At 35.8% G+C, this 21641-nt stretch overlaps 1 protein-coding gene across 7 annotated transcripts in view; it reads left to right on the top strand.

Moving 5' to 3' along the window:
- The window catches only part of DYNC2H1 (dynein cytoplasmic 2 heavy chain 1), a 365259-nt gene that overhangs the window by 16231 nt on the left and 327387 nt on the right, over positions 1-21641 (top strand). For all 7 annotated transcript variants that reach the window (XR_016219689.1, XR_016219704.1, XM_051820199.3 and 4 more), the window contains exons 12-18: positions 141-336; positions 2557-2652; positions 11042-11194; positions 11779-11877; positions 13035-13174; positions 13259-13487; positions 14189-14316. Coding sequence is in view for 5 of the 7 variants with exons in the window: in XM_051820199.3 (XP_051676159.3) it covers positions 141-336; positions 2557-2652; positions 11042-11194; positions 11779-11877; positions 13035-13174; positions 13259-13487; positions 14189-14316 (1041 nt within the window). In the remaining 2 variants the exon portion in view is untranslated. The remainder of the gene's footprint in view (positions 1-140; positions 337-2556; positions 2653-11041; positions 11195-11778; positions 11878-13034; positions 13175-13258; positions 13488-14188; positions 14317-21641) is intronic.

A 21641-nucleotide genomic window follows, 5' to 3' on the forward strand; every position in this document is an offset into this window, starting at 1 on the left:
CTAACAACTTGAAAACCATGATAACAAAGGTATTTTTTTAAATATTAGGTTTACATAAAAACTGTAAACACTATTGTGTTTTTCATTAGTGAAAAGAGTGAGAACATGAAACATAAAAGATTATTCATTTTGTTTTGTAGTATTGAGGCTAATAGTCGAATTATGGAATTAGATCCTAATGATGGATCATTAAAAGTGCATTATTCAGATCGTTTGGTGGTTCTTCTGAGAGAAGTTCGTCAGCTTTCTGCACTTGGCTTTGTTATTCCTGCCAAAATACAACAAGTTGCAAACATTGCACAGAAATTCTGCAAGCAAGCAATTATTCTTAAACAAGTATGGAATTATATTTTTTAATAAGCATGACATTAAACTAGTTATATTACATTGAACTGGCATATGAGTTTATTACATTAAACTACATTATGTAAAGGGCTTTGTTTTTTACTTTTTTTTTTAGGCTGATAGAATAACACTGTTAGCTCTTGTGAAATTAGAGTTTGCTAAATGATTATGTTACAAAAATTTTCTTGGAACTTATATAGCAACTTATTAATTTAAAATATTGTTATTAGTTTTCAGTCTAAAAGCATTTAGAAAAGTAGAATGTTATTCTCTCTCTCTCTTTTTTTTTTCCTTTCATGATACTTGCAAGGATTATATGGAACCTTCTAATTAAAGAATCCTCTACTTGCCTTCTGGGATCAGATACTTAGAGAATTCCCAGGCTGATGGATTAGTCTTTGTTTCTAGTAATTTCTTCTGTCTACCCGTTTGCACAGTTACCATGCCATTTCCTTGTTTAAAAACCAAACATTAAGACATCATTGTCTATCTCCTTAGCATGGCATCTAATGCCCTACTTACTCTTGTCCCAACTAATCTTACTGGTTTTGGCCTTCATTGCATATAATCTTTTCTTCATGTTGTACCCCCCATTTTTTTGGTATTAAGAAACATTTTTCTCTGAACATATCTTCATGTGTTGAAATCTGTTCTCTCTGATTGAAAACTGTGTCATTGTTCAATATTGAACTCAAAGGTCGCTTTATTTGTGGCCTCCTTTAGTTGATCCTTATTCTGTATGCAGTGTGAAAATCATCAGTATAACACTTTTCATATGGATTTAACAAGCATCTTTTCTCTTGCTTGATTATTAGATCATAAAGGGCAGGAATAGTATCTTACAAGACAGGAATAAAGTCTTGTATTTAGTGTTTTATTTATTATTTAATTTAACAAAGATGCATTGAACACCTGCTTTGCCAGGCCTAGTGTAATGAAGACATAAAAATGAATCCTTTGCTGGGGCTGACACTGTGGCCTACTGGGTAAAGCCATTGCCTACAGTGCCAGCATCCCATATGGGTGCCGGTTTGAGTCCTGGCTGCTCCACTTCTGATCCAGCTCTCTGCTATGTCCTGGGAAAGCAGTAGAAGATGGCCCAAGTCTTTGGGCCCCTGCACCCATGTGGGAAGTCCAGGAGGAAGCTCCTGGCTCCTGGCTTTGGTTGGTGCAGCTCTGGCTGTTATGGCCAACTGGGAAATGAACCAGCGGATGGAATCGCTTTGCCTCTCCTTCTCTCTCTGTGTAATCTGACTTTCAAATAAATAAATAAATCTTTAAAAAAATCAATACATTGCTATTGATCATGACACAGGATTTCTCAGCTTCTGTACTTTTGATAGATTGGGGTCTTCCTCCCTCCCTCCCTCCCTTCCTTCCTTCCTTCCTTCCGGTCTATGTTACAATACTACCCCCTTATCAGTGGTTTCACTTTCTGTGTTCAATTGTGGCCCAAAAATATTAAACAGAAAATTCCAGAAATAAATAATTCATGTTTTAAATTGTACACTGTTCTGAGTAGTGATGAAATCTCAGGCCTTTCCAATTCATCCTATCCTGGATGTGAATCATCCTTTTGGAGCAGATTTGGTGCAGTGAAGGACTTAAAAATTCAATTTTCTAACATGCTTTACTAGTTTCTTTTCTTCACTGTGAGGTTGTGAACCTTTTGATTGCAAGTACTAAGCTTAATGTTTGTTTAATCAGGCCTCAAGAAATGATTTGGCAAATTGTAGGAAGTTATGGCTGATGTTGTGGAGTAGCAGGTGAAGATACTGCCTATAATGCTGGCATCCTGTATCAGCTGCTCTGCTTCTGATCCAGATCCTTGCTAATGGCCTGGGAAAAGCAGTGGAAAGAGGCTCAAGTGTGTGAGACATGGAAGAAGCTCCTGTTTCCTGGTTTCAGAAGCCCAGCACTGGCCATTCCGGCCATCTTAGGGAATGAACTAGCGGATAGAAGATCAATCTCTCCCTCTCTCTCTGTAACTCTGACTTTCAAATAAATAAATATGCCTTAAAAATTGTAGAAACTCAACAGAGTTGTATTCATTGTATATCTTATTAATGTGTGAGTAAACTCTTGTATTGGAGATGAAAAAATATTTTCTGTTAAATCTTAGGAATAAGAATCTAATTAAAAATGAAGAAAAGTTAAAGCTTAAATGAAATGTTACTACTGATTATTAATGATTGAACTTTTGCTTTGTAGGTGGCACATTTTTACAATTCTATCGATCAACAAATGATTCAAAGTCAGAGGCCAATGATGTTACAATCTGCCCTAGCATTTGAACAGATAATTAAGGTAAAGGGGCTTTTTATGTTATTATGTATGTTTTACATGTTAAATATTTTTTGTTTTTTTAATTTTTCAGTTTACCCTTCAGCTTAACATAGCCATTAAGTTAGCCTTTGTTTTGTTTCCAAATTACTTCTTTCATCTAGACAAATAACATTTCTTTTCCAACTATAGATGTAACTTATTGTTGTATTTGACATATTTTGGTTCTGGTTTTGCTCAATTACATTAAATATAGGTAGTAAACAATTCATTTGCTAATTCACTGATGTTTAAGGTCCTTATGCACAAAATTCTTCAGTGCTTTTCTACAATTTTCTCATATGGTAATTTAAAACTTAAATGCTCTTTCTGTGTGCTTACTTGAATGTGTACACAAATGAAATTAGAAAAACCCATAATAGTGTTTAAACTGTATGTTATGGTGTGATTACTAACACTAACTTGTGGAAATTCATACTTTTAGTCTTCATAGACAGGAAGTAAAAATAACTAGAATATAACCTTTATTCTTATATTTAAAAGTGGTAACTGGTTGTAACAGGATCCTCTAAACCTCCTCAAATTTCTGTGATTCACTCTGAGTTGCTATAGGACTGAGTATATAGTGATATTCACAGGATTTAACATATAGTTATACTTACAACCATGATTTATTACAATGAAAGAATATAAAACAAAATCAGCAAAGAGGAAGGTAAATGTATGAATTCCCAGAGAACCAAGTGCAAGCTTCCAAGAGTTATCTCTCAGTAGAGCCACATAGGGTGTATTTAATTCCCTCAACAACGTCTTGTAATATGTATAAAATGTTTTACTAGGGAAGATCATTAGAGACTCACTGGGAGCTGGTCACATAGGCATCCTCTTCCTACAACCAAAATTCCATACTCTTAGAAGGAAAGCAAGTGTTCAACATAAACATTATTTAGTTACAGTGTGCCCCTTTTTTGCCATTTTATTTTAAAATATTTCAAATAAAAATGTATAAAGAAGAGTTCAATGAGCATACATGGATTTATCAATTTTCAACATCTTAATTTTGATTAATATGTAAATATTTACATATACACATACATACATTTATGTAGGGCAGGGGTGAGCATATTAATATCACATAATGTGGAATTCATGGCTAAGATCATAAAATGACAAAAGAAGGCTCTATTATGTAAACAGTACAATTCAGGGAAGACAATATTTATAAATATATACTAAATAATATTGCATATACATATTTTATGTACTATATATACAGATTAACTTCCTCATATGAGAGAAAATGCGGTATTTGTCTTTCTCTGTATGGCTTATTTCACTTAGCATAATGATCTCCAGTTCTGTCTGTTTTGTTGAAAATGTCAGGATTTCTTTCCTTTTAATGCCTGAGTAATATTCCATAATGCATATATACTACATTTTTTTCATCCAATTATCAGTGGGTATCTAGGTTGCTTTGTAGTTTTGCTGTTGTACACAAGGCTGCAATAAACATGGGACTGCAAGTATCTCATGTGCTGATTTCAGTTTGTTTGGATATTTTCCTAGAAGTAGGATATCTGGCTTATCTATTTGATGCACTGACTTCATTTCCTTTGGATATATATATATATTTTTGACAGGCAGAGTGGACAGTGAGAGAGAGAGACAGAGAGAAAGGTCTTCCTTTGCCGTTGGTTCACCCTCCAATGGCTGCCGCGGCCGGCGCACCGCGCTGATCCAATGGCAGGAGCCAGGTGCTTTTCCTGGTCTCCCATGGGGTGCAGGGCCCAAGCACCTGGGCCATCCTCCACTGCACTCCCGGGCCACAGCAGAGAGCTGGCCTGGAAGAGGGGCAACCGGGACAGAATCCGGCGCCCCAACGGGGACTAGAACCCGGTGTGCCGGCACCGCAAGGCGGAGGATTAGCCTATTGAGCCACAGCGCTGGCCTCCTTTGAATATTTTTTTAGAATTGAGATAGCTGGTTCTTATGGTAGATCCATTTTTAGTGTTTTGAGGAATCGCCAATGGTTGCAGTAATTTGCCTTGCCACCAATGGTGTATTAGGGCTTCCTTTTCTTTCTGTTTTTAAAGATTTATTTATTTATTTGAGAAGCTGAGTTACAGAGAAAGAGGGAGAGAAAGAGAGCGGTCTTCCATCTGCTGGTTTACTCCGCAGATGGCCACTACGGTAGGAGCTGGGCTGATCCAAAGGTGTGTTTTCCCTTGATACCTGAGGTTTTTGAGCTGTCTGCCTACTTATTTACACCTTTCAGTCTTTTTTTCAGTTGCAGTTTGTCAAAACCATTTTTGTTGTAAGAGGGAGAACCTGGGGGGGAAAAACGGAACTATTCAATCTTGGCCTAACTACCTTATCATTTTTTTCTTTTTTCTTTAATTTTTAATTTTTCCCCAGAAATCTTTTATTTAAGGAGTATAAACTTCATGTATTTCATAAATACAACTTTAGGAATATAGTGATTTTTTTTTTTCCCACTGTACCTGCCCTCCCATCACTCTTCCTCCTTCCTTTCCCATTCTCATTCTTATTCTATACTAAGATCTACTTTCAATTAACTTTACACACATAGAATTAACTCTATACTAAGTAAAGAGTTCAATAAATTGATTGAAAAAAAAAAACAACTGTTCCTCAACAGTTGAGACAAAGACTATTGAAAGTCGTTGCATTTCGAAGTGTTAATTTTACTTCTATAGATTACCTTTTAGGTGCTCTATTCGTATTACAGATCAGGGAAAACATATGATATTTGTTCTTTTGGGATTGGCTTATTTCACTAAGTAGGATGTTTTTCAGTTTCATCCATTTTGTTGTAAATGACAAGATTTCATTTTTTTTAACTGCTGTGTAGTTTTCCATGGTGTATATATCCCATAATTTCTTTATCTAGTCATCAGTTAACTATCATTTGGGTTGATTCTATGTCTTAGCTATTGTGAATTGTTTCAATAAACATGGGGGTACAGGTGATTCTTTGATATGCTGATATCATTTCCCTTGGGTAAATTCATGGGAATGGGATGGCTGTGACATAAGTAGGTCTGTATTCAGATTGCTGAGGTATCTCCATTCTTTCTTCCATAGTGGCTGAAAGAGTTTACATTCCTACCAACAGTGGATTAGGGTACATTTTCTCCCACATTTATTATTTATTTATTGTTTGGTGATTTCTGTATGAAAGCCATTCTCACAGGGGTGAGATGAAACATTGTGGTTTTGATTTGCATTTCCCTGATTATCTATCTGTCTATTTATTTACTTATTTATTGTTTGGTAATTTCTGTACAAAAGCCATTCTAATGGTGGTGGAGGTGAAACCTCATTATGGTTTTGATTTGCATTTCCTTGATGGCTAGTGATCTGGAGCATTTTTTCATGTGTTTGTTTGCCATCTGGATTTCCCCTTTTGAAAAATGCCTCTTTAAATCCTTTGCCCATTTTTTAACTGGATTGTTTGTTTTGTTGTTGAGTTTCTTGATTTCTTTATATATTCTGGATATTAATCCGATATCAGTTGTGTAGTTTGCAAATAATTTCTCCTCTCTGTCTGTTTGTTGCCACTTCACTTGAGTGTTTCTTTTTCTTTTTTAAAGATTTATTTATTTATTTGAAAGGCAGAGTTACAGAGAGGCAGAGGCAGTGAGAGAGAGAAAGGTCTTCCATCTGCTGGTTCACTCCCCAGTTGGCTGCAACAGACGGAGCTGCGCCGATCCAAAGCCAGGAGCTAGGAGCTTCCTCCGGGTCTCCCATGTGGGTGCAGGGGACCAGAGACTTGGGCCATCTTCCACTTCCCTCCCAGGCACAGGAGAGAGCTGGATCAGAAGTGGAGCAGCTGGGTCTTGAACTGGTGCCCATATGGGAATGCTGGCGCTCCAGGCCAGGGCGTTGACCCACTGTGCCACAGTGCCAGTCCCATTGCTGAGTGTTTCTTTTGCAGTACAAAATCTTCTCAATTTGATGCAATCCTATTTGTCAATGTTGGCTTTGATTGCTTGTGCTTCTGTGGTCTTGCTTGTGCTTCTGTGGTCTTTTCTTTTTTTTTTTTTTTTTCATTTTATAATGGTTTTATTCTCTTTTTATTTAAACTTTTTATTTAATAAATATAAATTTTGAAATTACGACTTTTGGATTATAGTGGCTTTTCTCCTCATAACCTCCCTTCCATCCTCAACCAACCCATCCCATTCTTCATCAAGATTCATTTTCAATTATATTTATGTACAGAAGATCAGCTTGATATATACTGAGTAAGATTTCAACAGTTTGCATTCTGTGGTCTTTTCTAAGAACTTTTTGCCAATGGCAGTGTTTTGCAGGGAGAGTTGAGGCCATTTGCATTCAAGGTGGCTATTTATAAGTAAGGATGTGGCCCTGCTATTTTTCCATAACTATTCCTGTTGTTTACTTTGGATGATTCCCTTTGTGTTTTTACTGGGAGATTTTCTGGCTTCACATTCTTGCATAATGATGTCTGTATTTCTGTGTTTCTATGTGTAGCACATCCTTAAGCATCCCTTGTTAAGACTGGATGAGTGGTGACAAATTCTTTCAATTTCTTTTTGTTATGTAAGGTCTTTATTTCATCTTAATTCATAAATGAGAACTTTGTATGGTACAGTATTCTGGGTTGACAGTTGTTTTCTCTTAAGACTTGGAATACATTTCACCATTCTCTCTTAGCGTTTAGAGTTTCTGATGAGAAGAAGTCTGCTCTAGGTCTAATTGGAGATCCTTTGAAAGTAATCTAGCATTTCTCTTGTGCACTTTTTAGAATCTTTATGTTTTACTGTGGAGAGTTTGATTACAATGTGTCATTTTAAAGATCTTTTCTGGTCATGTCTATTAGGGGTTCTGTGTGCTTCCTGTACTTGGATATCCCTTTCTTTCTTCAAATTAGGGAAGTTTCTGTAACTATTTCACTAAAAAGGCCTTCTGTTCCATTTCTCTTCAGACTGTCAGGAACTCTTAAAGCCTGTATGTTGGGTTATTTGATAGTATCCTTTTAATCTCTGACACTGTGTATTAGTTTTCTAATTTATTCTTCTTGTTTTTGCTATGACCGTACAATTTCCAGCAATTTGTCTTCTAACTCAGATATTTCCTCTGCTTCACTGAGTCTGTTCTGAAGTTTTCTACTGGTTTTTTTTTTAACTTTTATTTGATAAATATAAATTTCCAAATACAACTTTTGGATTATAATGGCTTTTTCCCCCCATAACCTCCCTCCCACCCGCAGCCATCCCATCTCCCACTCCCTCTCCCATCCCATTGTTCATCAAGATTCATTTTCAATTATCTTTATATATAGAAGATCAACTTAGTATATACTAAGTAAAGATTTCAACAGTTTGCACCCGCACAGACACACAAAGTTTAAAGTACTGTTTGTGTACTGTTTGAGTACTAGTTATACCATTAATTCACATAGTACCACACATTAAGGATAGAGATCCTACATGGGGAGTAAGTGCGTAGTGACTCCTGTTGTTGACTTAACAAATTGACACTCTTATATTTATGACATCAGTAATCACCCGAGGCTCTTGTTATGAGCTGCCAAGGCTATGGAAGCCTCTTGAGTTCACAAACTCTGACCTTATTTAGACAAGGCCATAGTCAAAGTGGAAGTTCTCTCCTCCCTTCAGAGAAAGGTACCTCCTTCTTTGATGGCCTGTTCATCATTTATGTCTTTTTTTTTTTTTTTTTTTTTTTTTTTTTTGCCACAGTGTCTTGGCTTTCCATGCCTGAAATACTCTCATGTGCTTTTTAGCTGATCCAAATGTCTTAAGGGCTGATTCTGCGGCCAGAGTACTGTTTAGGACATCTGCCATTCTATGAGTCTGCTGTGTATCCTGCTTCCCATGTTGGATTGTTCTCTCCTTTTTAATTCTATCAGTTAGTATTAGCAGACACTAGTCTTGTTTATGTGATCCCTTTGACTCTTAATCCTATCATTATGATCAATTATGAACTGAAACTGATAACTTTGACTAGTGAGATGGCATTGGTACATGCCACATTGATGTTACTGAATTGGAATCCCCTGGCACGTTTCTAACTCTACCATTAGAGGTAAGTCCGAGTAAGCATGTGCCGAACTGTACATCTCCTCCTTCTCTTATTCCCACTCTTATATTTAACAGGGATCACTTTTAAGTTAAATTTAAATACCTGAGAATAATTGTGTGTTAATTAAAGAGTTCAACCAATGGTATTAAGTAGAACAAAAGAATACTAAGAGGAGTAAAATAGTAAGTTGTTCCTCAATAGTCAGGACAAGGGCTGATCAAAACATTGTTTCTCATAGTGTCCATTTCACTTCTACAGGTTTCCTTTTAGGTTCTCAGTTAGTTATCAGCAGTCAGGGAGAACATATGATATTTGTCCCTTTGGGACTGGCTTATTTCACTCAGCATGATGTTTTCCAGATTCCTCCATTTTGTTGCAAGTGACCAGATTTCATTTTTTTTTTTTACTACTGTATAGTATTCAATAGAGTATATATCCCATAATTCTATTGAATTCTTCATTTCCAAAATTTCATTTTGATTTGTCTTTAAAATTTCAGATTCTTGGGAAAAATTTTCATTCATATAATATATGGATTTCTTTAATTCATGAACTTACTTGTTATTACTTCTAAGTAATCTTTATTTATTTGCATGCATCTCAGAAATACATTGGGACCATAATATTTCTTCCCACACGTCCTCCAACCCACTGTCCCTCCCTTCCTCCTCTTCCCTCTCTTGTTCCCTGTCCTGTTCTTCACCAAGATCTATTTAGTTTTGTATACAGAGGATTAACTCTGTTGTAGGTAAAGAGTTCAATGCTTAGTCTGAGAAAGAAAAAGAAAAAAAGAAAAAATAAACAAAGAGACAAAAAAATCAGTTCCTCAGCAGTCCAGACAAGGGCTGTTCAAAGTTATTGCATCTCAAAGTGATTTTTCTTTTTTTTTCTTTCATCTTCCTTATTTCCTTTTAGAAACTTAATTATCTTTAAAGAAGAACCTAAGAATTATGCATCTTTTGTGAGCTCTCTAAGTAATCTTATGATCAATTTTTTGAATTCCATTTCTGGCATTTTGTCAGTTTCTTCACCTTCATATTCTAGTATTGAAGTGTTGTATTCTTTTAGGGGCATCATGTTGTCTTCCTTATTTTTGTGTCTTGAATTTCTGTATTTATTGTTAGGTACCTGTGGTGATACTTGTTCATTTATTTTTATTTTTTCCCCCTCTGGTGGCTTTTTTCTTTGGAGTATTCCTCTGTGGCTTAGTGGAGTGTCTGCTCTTTCAGTGAATACCCAGAGACTTGTGCTAGTTGTGGTCAGGGAGCTCTGTTCAGTGCTCTAAGGATGATGGGAGTGTCCAAGTTGGGCATAGTAAATCTCTCTTTTTTTTTTTGTCTAATCAGAGGGGAGGTCTTTGTGCTCTGTTGGTATATTCTCATGCTCACCTCCTACCTCAAAGGAGACCAATGTCTAGATGCTATCCTCAATGGGTACAATTTTCAACCGTGCTGTCACAAGAACCACACAAAGGATCTGTGCCTTTCTTGATGTGAATACGGATCCTGCAGCAATGACCCTCACCAGGGAATAAGGGAGCCCTGATCATTTGGTGATACCCATAGTGACTATCCGAAATCCCAGCAACACCTTCCACCTTCCAACTCAGCCACAGTGTTTTCAGTCCCTGTGCATAAGGCTCCCACAGTCACATTTACCCAGTACCCTGTGAATTCTCTCAGCCAGACTCAAGTGTCTCTTCTTAGCTGGTTGCTGGGTATGTGGACACGAACTGGTGTAGCAGTTAAGTATGTCCAAAATGGGCCCACCCTCTTGGCCTGTTTTGGGACATCGGTGCCAGATGGTCGGGAAAAGAGAAATGTGCCTCCGGTTTTTCCCCTCTAGATTGGCAGGTACACTGTCCTCTACAGGGCTCCAAGCCAGGCCCACGCCAGGTTCTTCCTGCAGATTTATTACCAGTGGCTTGTGCTGCTGCAGTCTGTTCTCACCTCACTCCAAAGCTGTTGCTGTGATTTTTGGATGCTGCAGTCCCAAGCTGTGTGCATCCACACCCTCCATGTAGGTCTACAGTGTTCCCTTTTCTCCCCCCAATTTGCTTGGAGTCTCCTCTGCTGTTTCCTCTCTAAACCTTCTGTGAGATTGCACTCTATCCACTTATGTTTTTAACTTTGCTCCCGTAGGTCAGAGCAGTAAGCTCCCTTCCTATTCTACCATCTTGAAAAACGTACCTTATCATTTTTGAAGTGGAAAATTACTATATTCAGATTAGCATTTGAACTAATTGAACTTATGATATAGAGTAATGAATGTATTGGGAAAAAGAAATGCTTCTGAATATTAAATATCATTTACTCTATCATAGAATTCAAAAGCAGGAAGTGGAGGAAAGTCGCAAATTACTTGGGATAATCCTAAAGAATTAGAAGGCTACATCCAAAAACTCCAAAATGCTGCTGAACGACTTGCCACTGAAAATAGAAAATTGAGAAAATGGCACACTACATTTTGTGAAAAGGTATGTTTTGTTTATAAAACTGTGAGTTATGAATACTTCATTTAAAAAATTTTTTAATTTTGAAAACTTATTTTGAAATACTTTAAGACTTAAACTTAAAAAATGTTGTATGGAGTTTACATTTACCTTTACCCAGATTTGTCCAGTATTAAAAATTTATATAATCATAGTATAGTTATCAAAACTAGGAAATAGACTGTTTATGAATTTTACAGCTTCCCTAACCTTTGTTTTTTCTAGGATACAATATAGAATTTCACTTTGCGTATCCTTGTTGAGTCTCTGCCATCTCTTCCTTTGCAGTCTTTCCTTGTTTATCATGGCCTTGATTCTCATCTATACTATCTGTTGTTTCAGGTTTATATGATATTTTCTCATGATTAGACTGAAATTGTAGTTTTGGCAGGAAAAGCACAGAAGTGATTTTTTTTTTTCCTTTCTCAGTGCTTCAGTCCAGTATTCGTATCTTATTATAGATGGAGTTGAACTTGATCATGTGGTTAAGGAAGTGTGTATCAGATTTCTTCCCTGAAAAGTTTCTGTTCCTCCTATCTTTGACACTGTTGTGTTCTAATTTTTAACAGGTGGTAGTTCTTATGAATATTGATCTGCTTCGGCAGCAACAACGTTGGAAGGATGGATTACAGGAGTTGAGAACTGGTTTAGCAAGTGTAGAAGCACAGGTAGAGTGTGTTTTAGTTTGTGTCTGTATTTTGAAATATGACTTCATAATGTGATTATGTGAATTGATGAGAATTTCATAAATATTTACTGATACATTTTTAAAAAGGTAAGACTTCTTTGAATTATGTTTTAAGAGCATAAAATTAAGATTTAGTTCACATTTAAAAAATAAGTTTCTGTTTGTTTTATGGCATGCCATATTCTTTAATTCAGAGTTTGTGGGTGTTCTGACTTGGTGCTTTTTTTGTAGGTCACATTGACATCTCTAGAAGTAAGAGTTAAGTTTAGGCAGAAGCCTAATGTGAAATATCTCATTTCAGAATTTTTTCTTGCTTTTGGTAGGAGAGTAAAATTTTAGTTGTATTCAGATTTTGATATAAGAAATGACATGAATAAAGGTGGCTAGCACATACCCTGCTACATAGTAGAACATAGTGTAGTCTTGATTGAACATAAGTTGAATGTCTTATATATTTACATTTATTTTTCAGTTTTAGAACTTCAGAAGAAATAAAAGCTAAGTACTAGAATTGATGTGTTTATTGTTGTATGAAATAAAAAAAGTACTTGAAATATTCTGAGCATCCTAGTATGTTAAATTTTCCATGTTTTAAAGCATCCAGTGGATTAACAGGTTAGGGAACGTCCATATGCAGCCTGTGAAATCATTTGGTCTGGTCCTGCCAAGGGAACTGCAGGCAATACTTGAAATTCAGTAACTCTATAACAGGCCAGTTTTTAAGTTGATCATTTTGTATAGCCTGCAAATGATGTGATAAATATCCAAATGTCCCTTGACAGATAAATGCTTCCCTACCCCTGATTTAAAGAATGGGCAGGGAAGAGAAGAGCTACACTTGAAGGAAATTTTTGATAAAGGGCTGAGAAGTTCACCAAATAAGCCATTGTTTGTGTTACTGCATCAAAAAAATAAAGTCCAGGTGTAAAATCCATTTCACAATTAACTTGACTTTTAAAAATTTTACTGCTTTTTTTTAATTAGAAATTTTTATTTGTCAACTAAAAGTGGCAAATAGGGAGTTGCATGTTTTTAAGATATTTTAAAATAAATTTGTTTTTCTTACGATTGTGAATGAAAATGTTGAATGTAAAATCTCTTGTGCCACTAAATGAAAAATATGAATGTAATATTTAGGGATTCCAAGCAAGTGACATGCATGCATGGAAACAGCACTGGAATCATCAGTTGTACAAAGCTCTGGAGCATCAATATCAGATGGGCTTAGAAGCACTTAATGAGCATCTTCCAGAAATAAATATAGAATTAACTTACAAGTAAGATGTTTCAAAACTCCAGTTTTACTTTTAAATTTACATTTTTCTTGTAGTTTGTATTTTAAATTATTTATTTACTTTCAGGCAGGGACGGTTACAATTCAGGCCACCTTTTGAAGAAATACGGGCTAAATATTATAGAGAAATGAAGAGATTCATCAGCATTCCAAATCAATTTAAGGGAGTCGGTGAGGCAGGAGATGAATCTATTTTTTCTATTATGATTGATAGAAATGCAAGTGGATTCCTGACTATTTTCAGCAAAGCAGAAGATCTGTTTAGAAGGTTGTCAGCTGTTTTACACCAACATAAGGTATAAATCATGTAATTTTCTGTCCTTCATATGATTTAAAATATGGCTAACTAGAGAGCCATATTTATGGATTTTTTACACATTCTAGATTTATTTCTGCAGATGAGAGTAATTATACTGTTTTTTTTTTTTGTTGTTGTTGTTGTCTTTGGCTATTTTGGGAAGACTGAGAAACTAGTTTTTCTTTTCATTTTTTGAAATATTGATTTATTTATTTGAAAGGCAGAACTACAGAGAGAGAGAGGGTGAGAGAGAGAGATCTTCCAACTGCTGGTTTACTTCCCACGTGACCGCCACTGCTAGGACTGGGCCAGGGTGAAGCTAGGAGCCAGGAGCTTCATCCAGGTCTACCAGGTGGCTGGCAAGAGCTCAATCACTGGTGCCATCTTCTGCTGCTTTCCTAGACCATTAGCAGGGAACTGGATTGAAAGCGGAGCAGCCACTTTCAATCCGGCACCTATATTGGGATGCCAGCATTGCAGGTGTCATCTTGACCTGCTATGCCACTATGCATTTTCATATTAAATTTTTTTTGTTCATTCTGTAAACTATGAAGTAATGATTACATTTATATACTTTAATTGCCGTTTACTCAACTACTCCACATGTGTTCCTTTTTGTTGGTCTTAGTAAGTGGATTCTAATCTTTTAAATGTTAACTTGTTCTGTTTCTTTAATTATGTTTTTAATTGTTTAAATAGGAATGGATAGTAATTGGGCAAGTTGATATGGAAGCTCTGGTGGAAAAGCATCTCTTTACTGTACATGACTGGGAGAAAAATTTTAAAGCACTGAAAATAAAAGGAAAAGAAGTAGAACGACTTCCAAGGTATTGGATGCTGATGTAATACTTAAGTATCATGGTTTTTGACTAGATAGTAAAGGTACTCTCTATTTAATGGTGTTAAAATCATATCAATATTTTACATTCTATAGACCTTTGTTATGATCCTTGAGTATCATCTGGGTGGCCATTACAGAAAGTAAAAGAAGTTTCCCTTCTTGACTCTGCTGGCTAAGACCTAGTTGGTTAGAATAGACTGCAGGAAGACTTTTATCTAGATCTAGTATGAAGAGCTAATATTTGGTATGCATTGACACAGGACACAGTCTAAATATGATGAAAACATTTAGAGAATATGAAGCTGCTGATATTTGACTCTGCTTTTGTCTTGCCCTGCTTCCTTTCAGAATGCTCTTTTCAGAATGCTCTGGAAGGCATTCTGAAGAACACATAGTATATGCATCTCGGTATTGCCTGATGTACAAAAGCCTCTTAGGGGCATCTTATAACCTAGCTGCTTGAAAATATACCTTTCTTGTAATCGGAAATTCACACCACTGGAACCACTGTTGGCAATAAGTTCCATAAAAGTTCATGTGTAATAGTGCATATATCACTATTAAATAATAATATTAGTTTTATTAACTCATTTGTCCATTTTCAGTGACTATTTGTCAAGTATTTACGGCATGCAAAATTGTATTTAGTAGTACAAAGATGAATAAGACAGAATGTAAGATTGAGTTGCTTACTCTCTGGAAGTGCAATAATACAAATATATCTGATAACTAAGTCAAATACTCATGGAGACTAAATGAGTATGTGCTCTGCAGTTAGATGGCTCCTGCCAGCTTCAGGATTTGGTAGTCATTTAGGTGAATTTTAGTTTTTACTTCACAGTGTTTTGAGGATTAAATGAATAATTTGCATATGCATTATTGGTATAATGCATGTTTTCAGTAAATATTAGTTACTAATTGTTATTGTCTCCCATCCAAGTACTAACCAGGCCCGACCCTAAGTGCTTAGCTTCCGAGATCAGACGAGATCGGGAGCCTTCAGGGTGGTATGGCTGTAGACAGTAATTGTTATTGGTAAACAATAATTGGACAGTAGAATGTTTATATTCCATATTAAAGACTAGACTAAAACTCTGGGGATTCAGAAGATTAGGATATCTAATCCATTTGAGGCAAAATCAAGGAAATTTTTGTTAGGACAGTGAAATTTGAACTAGGATTTTCATAGAAATTAGATTGTGAAGTTAGAGCAGAGGCTCATAGGGATTTGTATGCCAAAAATAATGGAGTTTGCTAATTGAGAATGTTTAGAATTAATGTATTATTAGGAACTAGAGAGTGGTAATGCTGGAAAAGAATACATAAGGTATAGATTTGGGAGAGTTTTACATGCTAAAGTAGGGAATTTGTATCTTACTCATTTCAGAATGGTTAGCTTTTGAAGATTTCTAACAGTTGTATGTCAGTACTAAGGCTGTGTCAGTACTGAAGATTAACTCAAAATAAATATTAGAGTGGTAGAATAAAGACATCCTATCAGGCTAGTATGTTAGTTATATAGAGGACCAGCAATAACTAATTAAGTGTAATTGTACTTAAAATGACGAAGAGGAAATATTATGAGGAATGAAGAGATCATATTAATTGGAGGAAGTTGAAGGATGAGAAATAGAGGAGACAAATAACTTGAAGGGTGTGAGCTTGTATTTTTAAGGTAATGATAATATCACTAATAGTGCTTTGAGGTAAGGAAAAGATAGTGCTTTTTTAGTGCTCGCACATGGGATTTCATTTCTCTGTTGTCTTAGGTCCCAATCTTGCCTAGTTTCTTTTGCTTTGTGCTGTTACCTGACTGCTCAAGGCCTTTGACTGCTACATCTACTATTTGTTTGATCTTACTGTAGATAGAATTCTATTTATTCTTCCTTGACAAAGTTAAACAAGATAAACAAAGAATACCTGTCTTACATTCTTTCTGCTCTTGTTAATAAATTAACAAATATTCATCTATGCTAATGTACACATAAATGAGTGCAAAAACACACAGATAATTATTTTCTTAGTACATTTTGGAAACATAATGTTTGAAAGGTCATATTCTATTTTTTTACTTTGGATTTCCTTTGTATTTTTACTGGAGGGTTTTCTTCCTTTACCTTCTTTCGTAGTGATGACCATGTTTCTATGTTTCTGTGTGCAGCACATCCTTAAGCATCTTTTGCATGGTTGGATGGGTGGTGACAAATTCTTTCAATTTTTGTTTGTTATAGAAGATCTTTATTTCACTTTCATTCATAAATGAGAGCTTTGTGTGGTACAGTATTCTGGGTTGACTGTTTTTTTTCCTCTTAATACTTGGAATATATCTTGCCATTCTCTCCTAGCCTGTAGGGTTTCTGATGAGAAGTCTGATGGGCAGATAGGAGATCTTCTGAAAGTAAGCTGGCATTTCTCTTGTGCACATTTTAGAATCTCTTCTTTATGTTTTACTGTGTTGAGTTTTATTGCCATGTATCATGATGAAGATCTTTTCTGGTCATGTCTGTTAGGAGTTCTATGTGCTTCCTATACTTGGACGTCCCTTTCTTTCTCCAAATAAGGGAAGTTTTCTGTTATTATTTCACTAAAAAGGCTTTCCAATCCTTTCTCTCTTTCCATGCCTTCAGGGACTCCTAGAACCCGTATGTTGGGTCGTTTGATAGTATCCTGTAGATTCCCAACAGTGATTTTTAATTTTCTAATTTCTTCTTGTTTTTTGTCTGACTGTAATTTTCTGCAATGTCTTGTAAATCAAATATGCATTCTTCTGCTTTATCGATTCCATTGTTAAGGCTTTATATCACATTTTTTATTTGTTCTATTGAATTCTTCATTTCCAATGTTTCATTTTGATTTCTCATTAAGATCTCAATTTTGTGGGAGAAATTTTCTCATGTCATGTATGGATTTCATTAGTTCATGCATTTGTCTGATTACTTCTAAGTAATCTTTTGATCAATTTTTTGAATTCCATTTCTGGCATTTCTTCAATCTCTTCACAATCTAATATTGAAGTGTTGTGTTCTTTTGGGGGTGTCATTGCTGTTTTCTTGTTTTTTGAATTGGTGTGTTTGTTATTCAGCATTTGCAGAGATACTTCTTGGTTTCTTCTTTGTTTTTTCGCTGTGGCGGCTTTTATCTTTGGACTATGCCTCTGTGGATTAGTGGAGTGTCTGCTTTCAATGATTATCTAGAGGCATGTGGCAGATGTGACCACAGGGCTCTGTTCATTTCTCCAGGGTGAAGGGGTGTCTAAGATGACACACCCAGGTTAGGCATGGTAAATCTCTGTTTTTTTTTTTTTTGTTTTTGTTTTTGTTTGTTTTTTTTTTTTTTTAGAGGGGAGGTTTGCATAGACTCAGCTCACCTCCTTTCCTCAATTGAGACTGGTGTCAGAGTGCTAGCCCCACTGGGTATAATATTCTTCTGCTCTGCCACAAGAACCACACAATGGATCCATGCAGTCCTCGATGTAGGCACAGATTCCCCAGAAATGTCCCTCACCAGGTTACCAGGAGTCCTGAACATGTAGAGCCTCCCACAGTGACTGCTCAAAGTCCCAGCCACACCCTGAGCTCTCCCACACAGCCTCAGTGTTTTCACAGTTGGGGCACACAGCCTCCCACAGTCACGAGCACCCAGCCCCCTGTCAGTTCTCCCCACCAGACTGAGGAGTCTCTGCATGGCTGGTTGCTGGGTGCAGACATGAGCTGGTGTAGCTCTTAATGCATGTTCAAATTGGCATACATTCTCTATCAACTTGTTACAGGACGCCATTGCAGAGTGATTGGGGAGAGAAAAATCCCCTCCCCGCTTTTATTATCCCCTCTAGTTTGGCAAGTACACTATTCCCCACAGGGCTCCAAGCTGGATTCCCTCCATGCTCTTCCTGCAGCTTTATCGCCAGTGGTTTGGACTGCTGCAGTCTGATCTCACCTCACTCTCAAAAGCTGGTGTGAAAGCTCTTGGCTGCTGGGGTCCTTAGTTGTATATGTCTACACCCTCCACGTAGGTCTACAGTGTCCCTCTATTTGCGTAGTTTCCTCTGCTATTTTCTGCCTAAGTTCTTCTGACTGCAATCTCTCCTCTTTTTTTTTTTTTTTTTTTAAAAACTATCTTCTCTTTGACTAGAGAGCAACAAGCTCCCTCCCTACTCTGATATCTTAATCCAGTCTCTTCTGCATGTCCTTTTGATGTAAGACATTGGTGTCCACAGACCAGGGGATAGACTATGATAACATAAAATACATATTTGGGTAACAACCCCTAATTTCCTCAGAATTGATAAAATGACAGTGTCTTTTTCTATGAGAAAGAGTCAGCTGGTGGGTGCTACTCCTAGGCAACTTCAGAGTCTAGAAAAGTTTATTCTAATAATGTAATCGAGGTAGCATTGTAAGGAAGTAATATTTGGGCAGGCATCTTTGATACATTAGGAAGTGTCTTCCTATTCTAACTGGCTGAGTAGAACTTCAGTTACATATTAAGATTTTCCAATGAAAGCTGAATGATAATCTTATCTGCAGCATTTTATAGTCATTGATTACAACTTTTTTTGCTGTAATTACCTCATTTTCTGTTACTTATTAGTAAAATTTGTGTACAGTAATATTTTTATGCTTTCCAAAATCATCTATTTTCATGTATCAAATATCAGAAATCATAACTTTATATGTCAGAATTTCAGGAATCGTGTAACTTCGTGAGTTGGTCAGATTGGCTCTTACATCTTTTTGCGCTTCAAAACCAAAACTCACTCCCAGAAATATATCAAATAGAATTGAAATCAGCATATGAAGGGGATACCTGTACACTCATGGTTATAGCTGTTAAATTCACAATAGCAAAGATACAGAATCAACCTAGGTGTTGGCTGGATAAAGAAAGTGTGGTACATATACATGATAGAATATTAATCATAAGAAAGAATAAAATCCTGACATTTGCAACCAGCTAGATAGAACTGGAGATCATTATGCTAAGTGAAATAAGTCAGAGCCAGAAAGACAAATATCACATTTTCTCATATTGTTAGAAGTATATATTTACTGTATAAAAATTGTATGTATATCATACCATTTGCTATATAGCTGTAAGTAATGCGTCATTGAATTATACCCTGTACATGACAAGATGTCCTTCTTACCTCACATTATCATCTTTGTCATGAATCCCTCACTTTGTGATGTTAATATCCCTGTTTTCAAGAAAAAATAGTACATATGTTTATTTATATAACATTGATATATGATGTGAATTCAGCAAAATTATTAAAGATTTTAAAACTAAAATTTATAAAAAATCTGAAAAATTAAACCTTTGCAGCTAGTTGTGATTGATAATAGATAAAGCTTTAAAAGAGAATTATCTTTTTATGAGAAAATTTTGAGTACTTAAAACCATTGTTTCCTAAGGATCTTACCTACTTCCATGCTTTAAAAATGGCAAGTAATTTTCTCGCTAAAATATCCAGATTTAAAAAAATTTTTTTTAGATAAATATGAAATTTCCCTCAGTTAAGCAAGTTTGATTCTTTGCTCAGACCATTATAGTTTGCATTAAGGGTACCAAATAGTCTGTTACAAAATGTATGCTTTTTGTTTGATTTTTAATTTAAAGAAATTATTTGAGTAAGAGAAATTGAGAGAGTGAATGGTGTCTTCTATCTACTGGTTGACTCCCTAAATACCTTCAACATCTAGTGCTGCCAGGTACGGAGCCTAGAACTCAATGTGGATCTTCCACATATCTGGCAGAGACCCAAGTACTTCAGTTACCACACACTACCTCCCAATGTGTGTGTTCATAGGAAACTGAAATCAGAAGTAGAGTTTGGAATGTTAGCCTAGGCACTTCAATATGGGCATCCCAAGTAGTGTCTTAACTGCTGTGCCAAATGCTTGACCCATTTTTTGATTAGGATAGTATGCTTATTTTAGAATTTTTTTTAAAATATAGAAAACTACAAAGACAATTGCTATTAATATTTGGTGTTTTGAACATATTAGTACATATACATATGAAAATGTGGATTATCCTGTGTCCTGCTATTTTTATTTGACACTATTATTTTGTGATGTTATAATCTTTGTTCAAAAATGTGATTTTCAATTACATGGCTTTTTTTGGTAAAGATTTATTTACTTGAAAGGCAGAGTTACAGAGAAAGCAGGAAAGAGAGAGAGAGAGAATCATCCATTCACTGCATCCAAATGGCTACAACACCTGGGGGCAGGGGCAGGCCAAAGCCGGGAGCCTGGAACTCCATGTGATTCTCTCACATGGGTAGTGGAGGCCCAGTTGCTTGGACCATTTTCTGCTGCTTTCCCAGGTGCACCAGCAGGGAGCTGGCCAGCAAACACAACAAAGAGAACTATAGACCAATCTTTGATGAACATAGGTGTAAAAAATCCTCAAGAAAATACTACTTAATAGAATCCAGCAACACATGAGAAAGATCATTCACATGGACCAAGTGGGTTTTATCCCGGGTATGCAGGGATGGTTCAACATACACAGATAAATAAATGTAAATCATCACTTTAACAAATTGAAGAATAAAAACCATTAAATTATTTCAATAGATACAGAGAAAGCAATTGATAAAATACAACATCCTTTTAGGATAAAAACCTTAAGCAAATTGGGTATAGAAGGAACATACATCAACATAATTAAGGCAATATATGACAAACCCACAGCCAACATCTTATTGAATGTAGAAAGCTGGAAGCATTTCCAGTAATGCCTGGAACCAGGCAGGGATGCCTACTCTCGCCATTACTATTCAATATAGTTCTGGAAATTTTAGCCAGAGCCCTCAGGCAAGAAGAATAAATTAAAGGTATACAAAGTGGAAAAGAAGAAGTCAAATTATTCCTGTTTGCAGATGATATGATCCTATACATAGGGGAACCAAAAGACTCTGCTAAGAGATTATTGGAACTCTTAAGAGGTTATTGGCAAATTTGTAAGGTGTAAGATGTAAAATCACCACACAAAAATCAATAGCCTTTGTATATAAAAATGCCGTGGCTGAGAAGAATTTGTAAGATCAGTACCATTCAAAATAACAACAAAACATTTAAATACCTTAGGATACATTTCACCAAGGATGTGAAATATATCTACAATGAATATTACAAAATATTAAGGAAAGAAATAGAAGACATGCAAAAAAAAAAAAAAAAGAGGAAAAATCTATGTTTGTGGATTGTAAGAATTAACATAATCAAATTGTCCATACTACTCAAAAGTAATTTACAGATTCATTGTGATCCCAATCAAAATACCAGAGATGTTCTTCTCAGA

This window comes from Oryctolagus cuniculus, chromosome 1, assembly GCF_051225735.1.
Source record: "Oryctolagus cuniculus isolate XC-2025 breed Fujian yellow rabbit chromosome 1, ASM5122573v1, whole genome shotgun sequence".
Classification (NCBI taxonomy): domain Eukaryota; kingdom Metazoa; phylum Chordata; class Mammalia; order Lagomorpha; family Leporidae; genus Oryctolagus; species Oryctolagus cuniculus.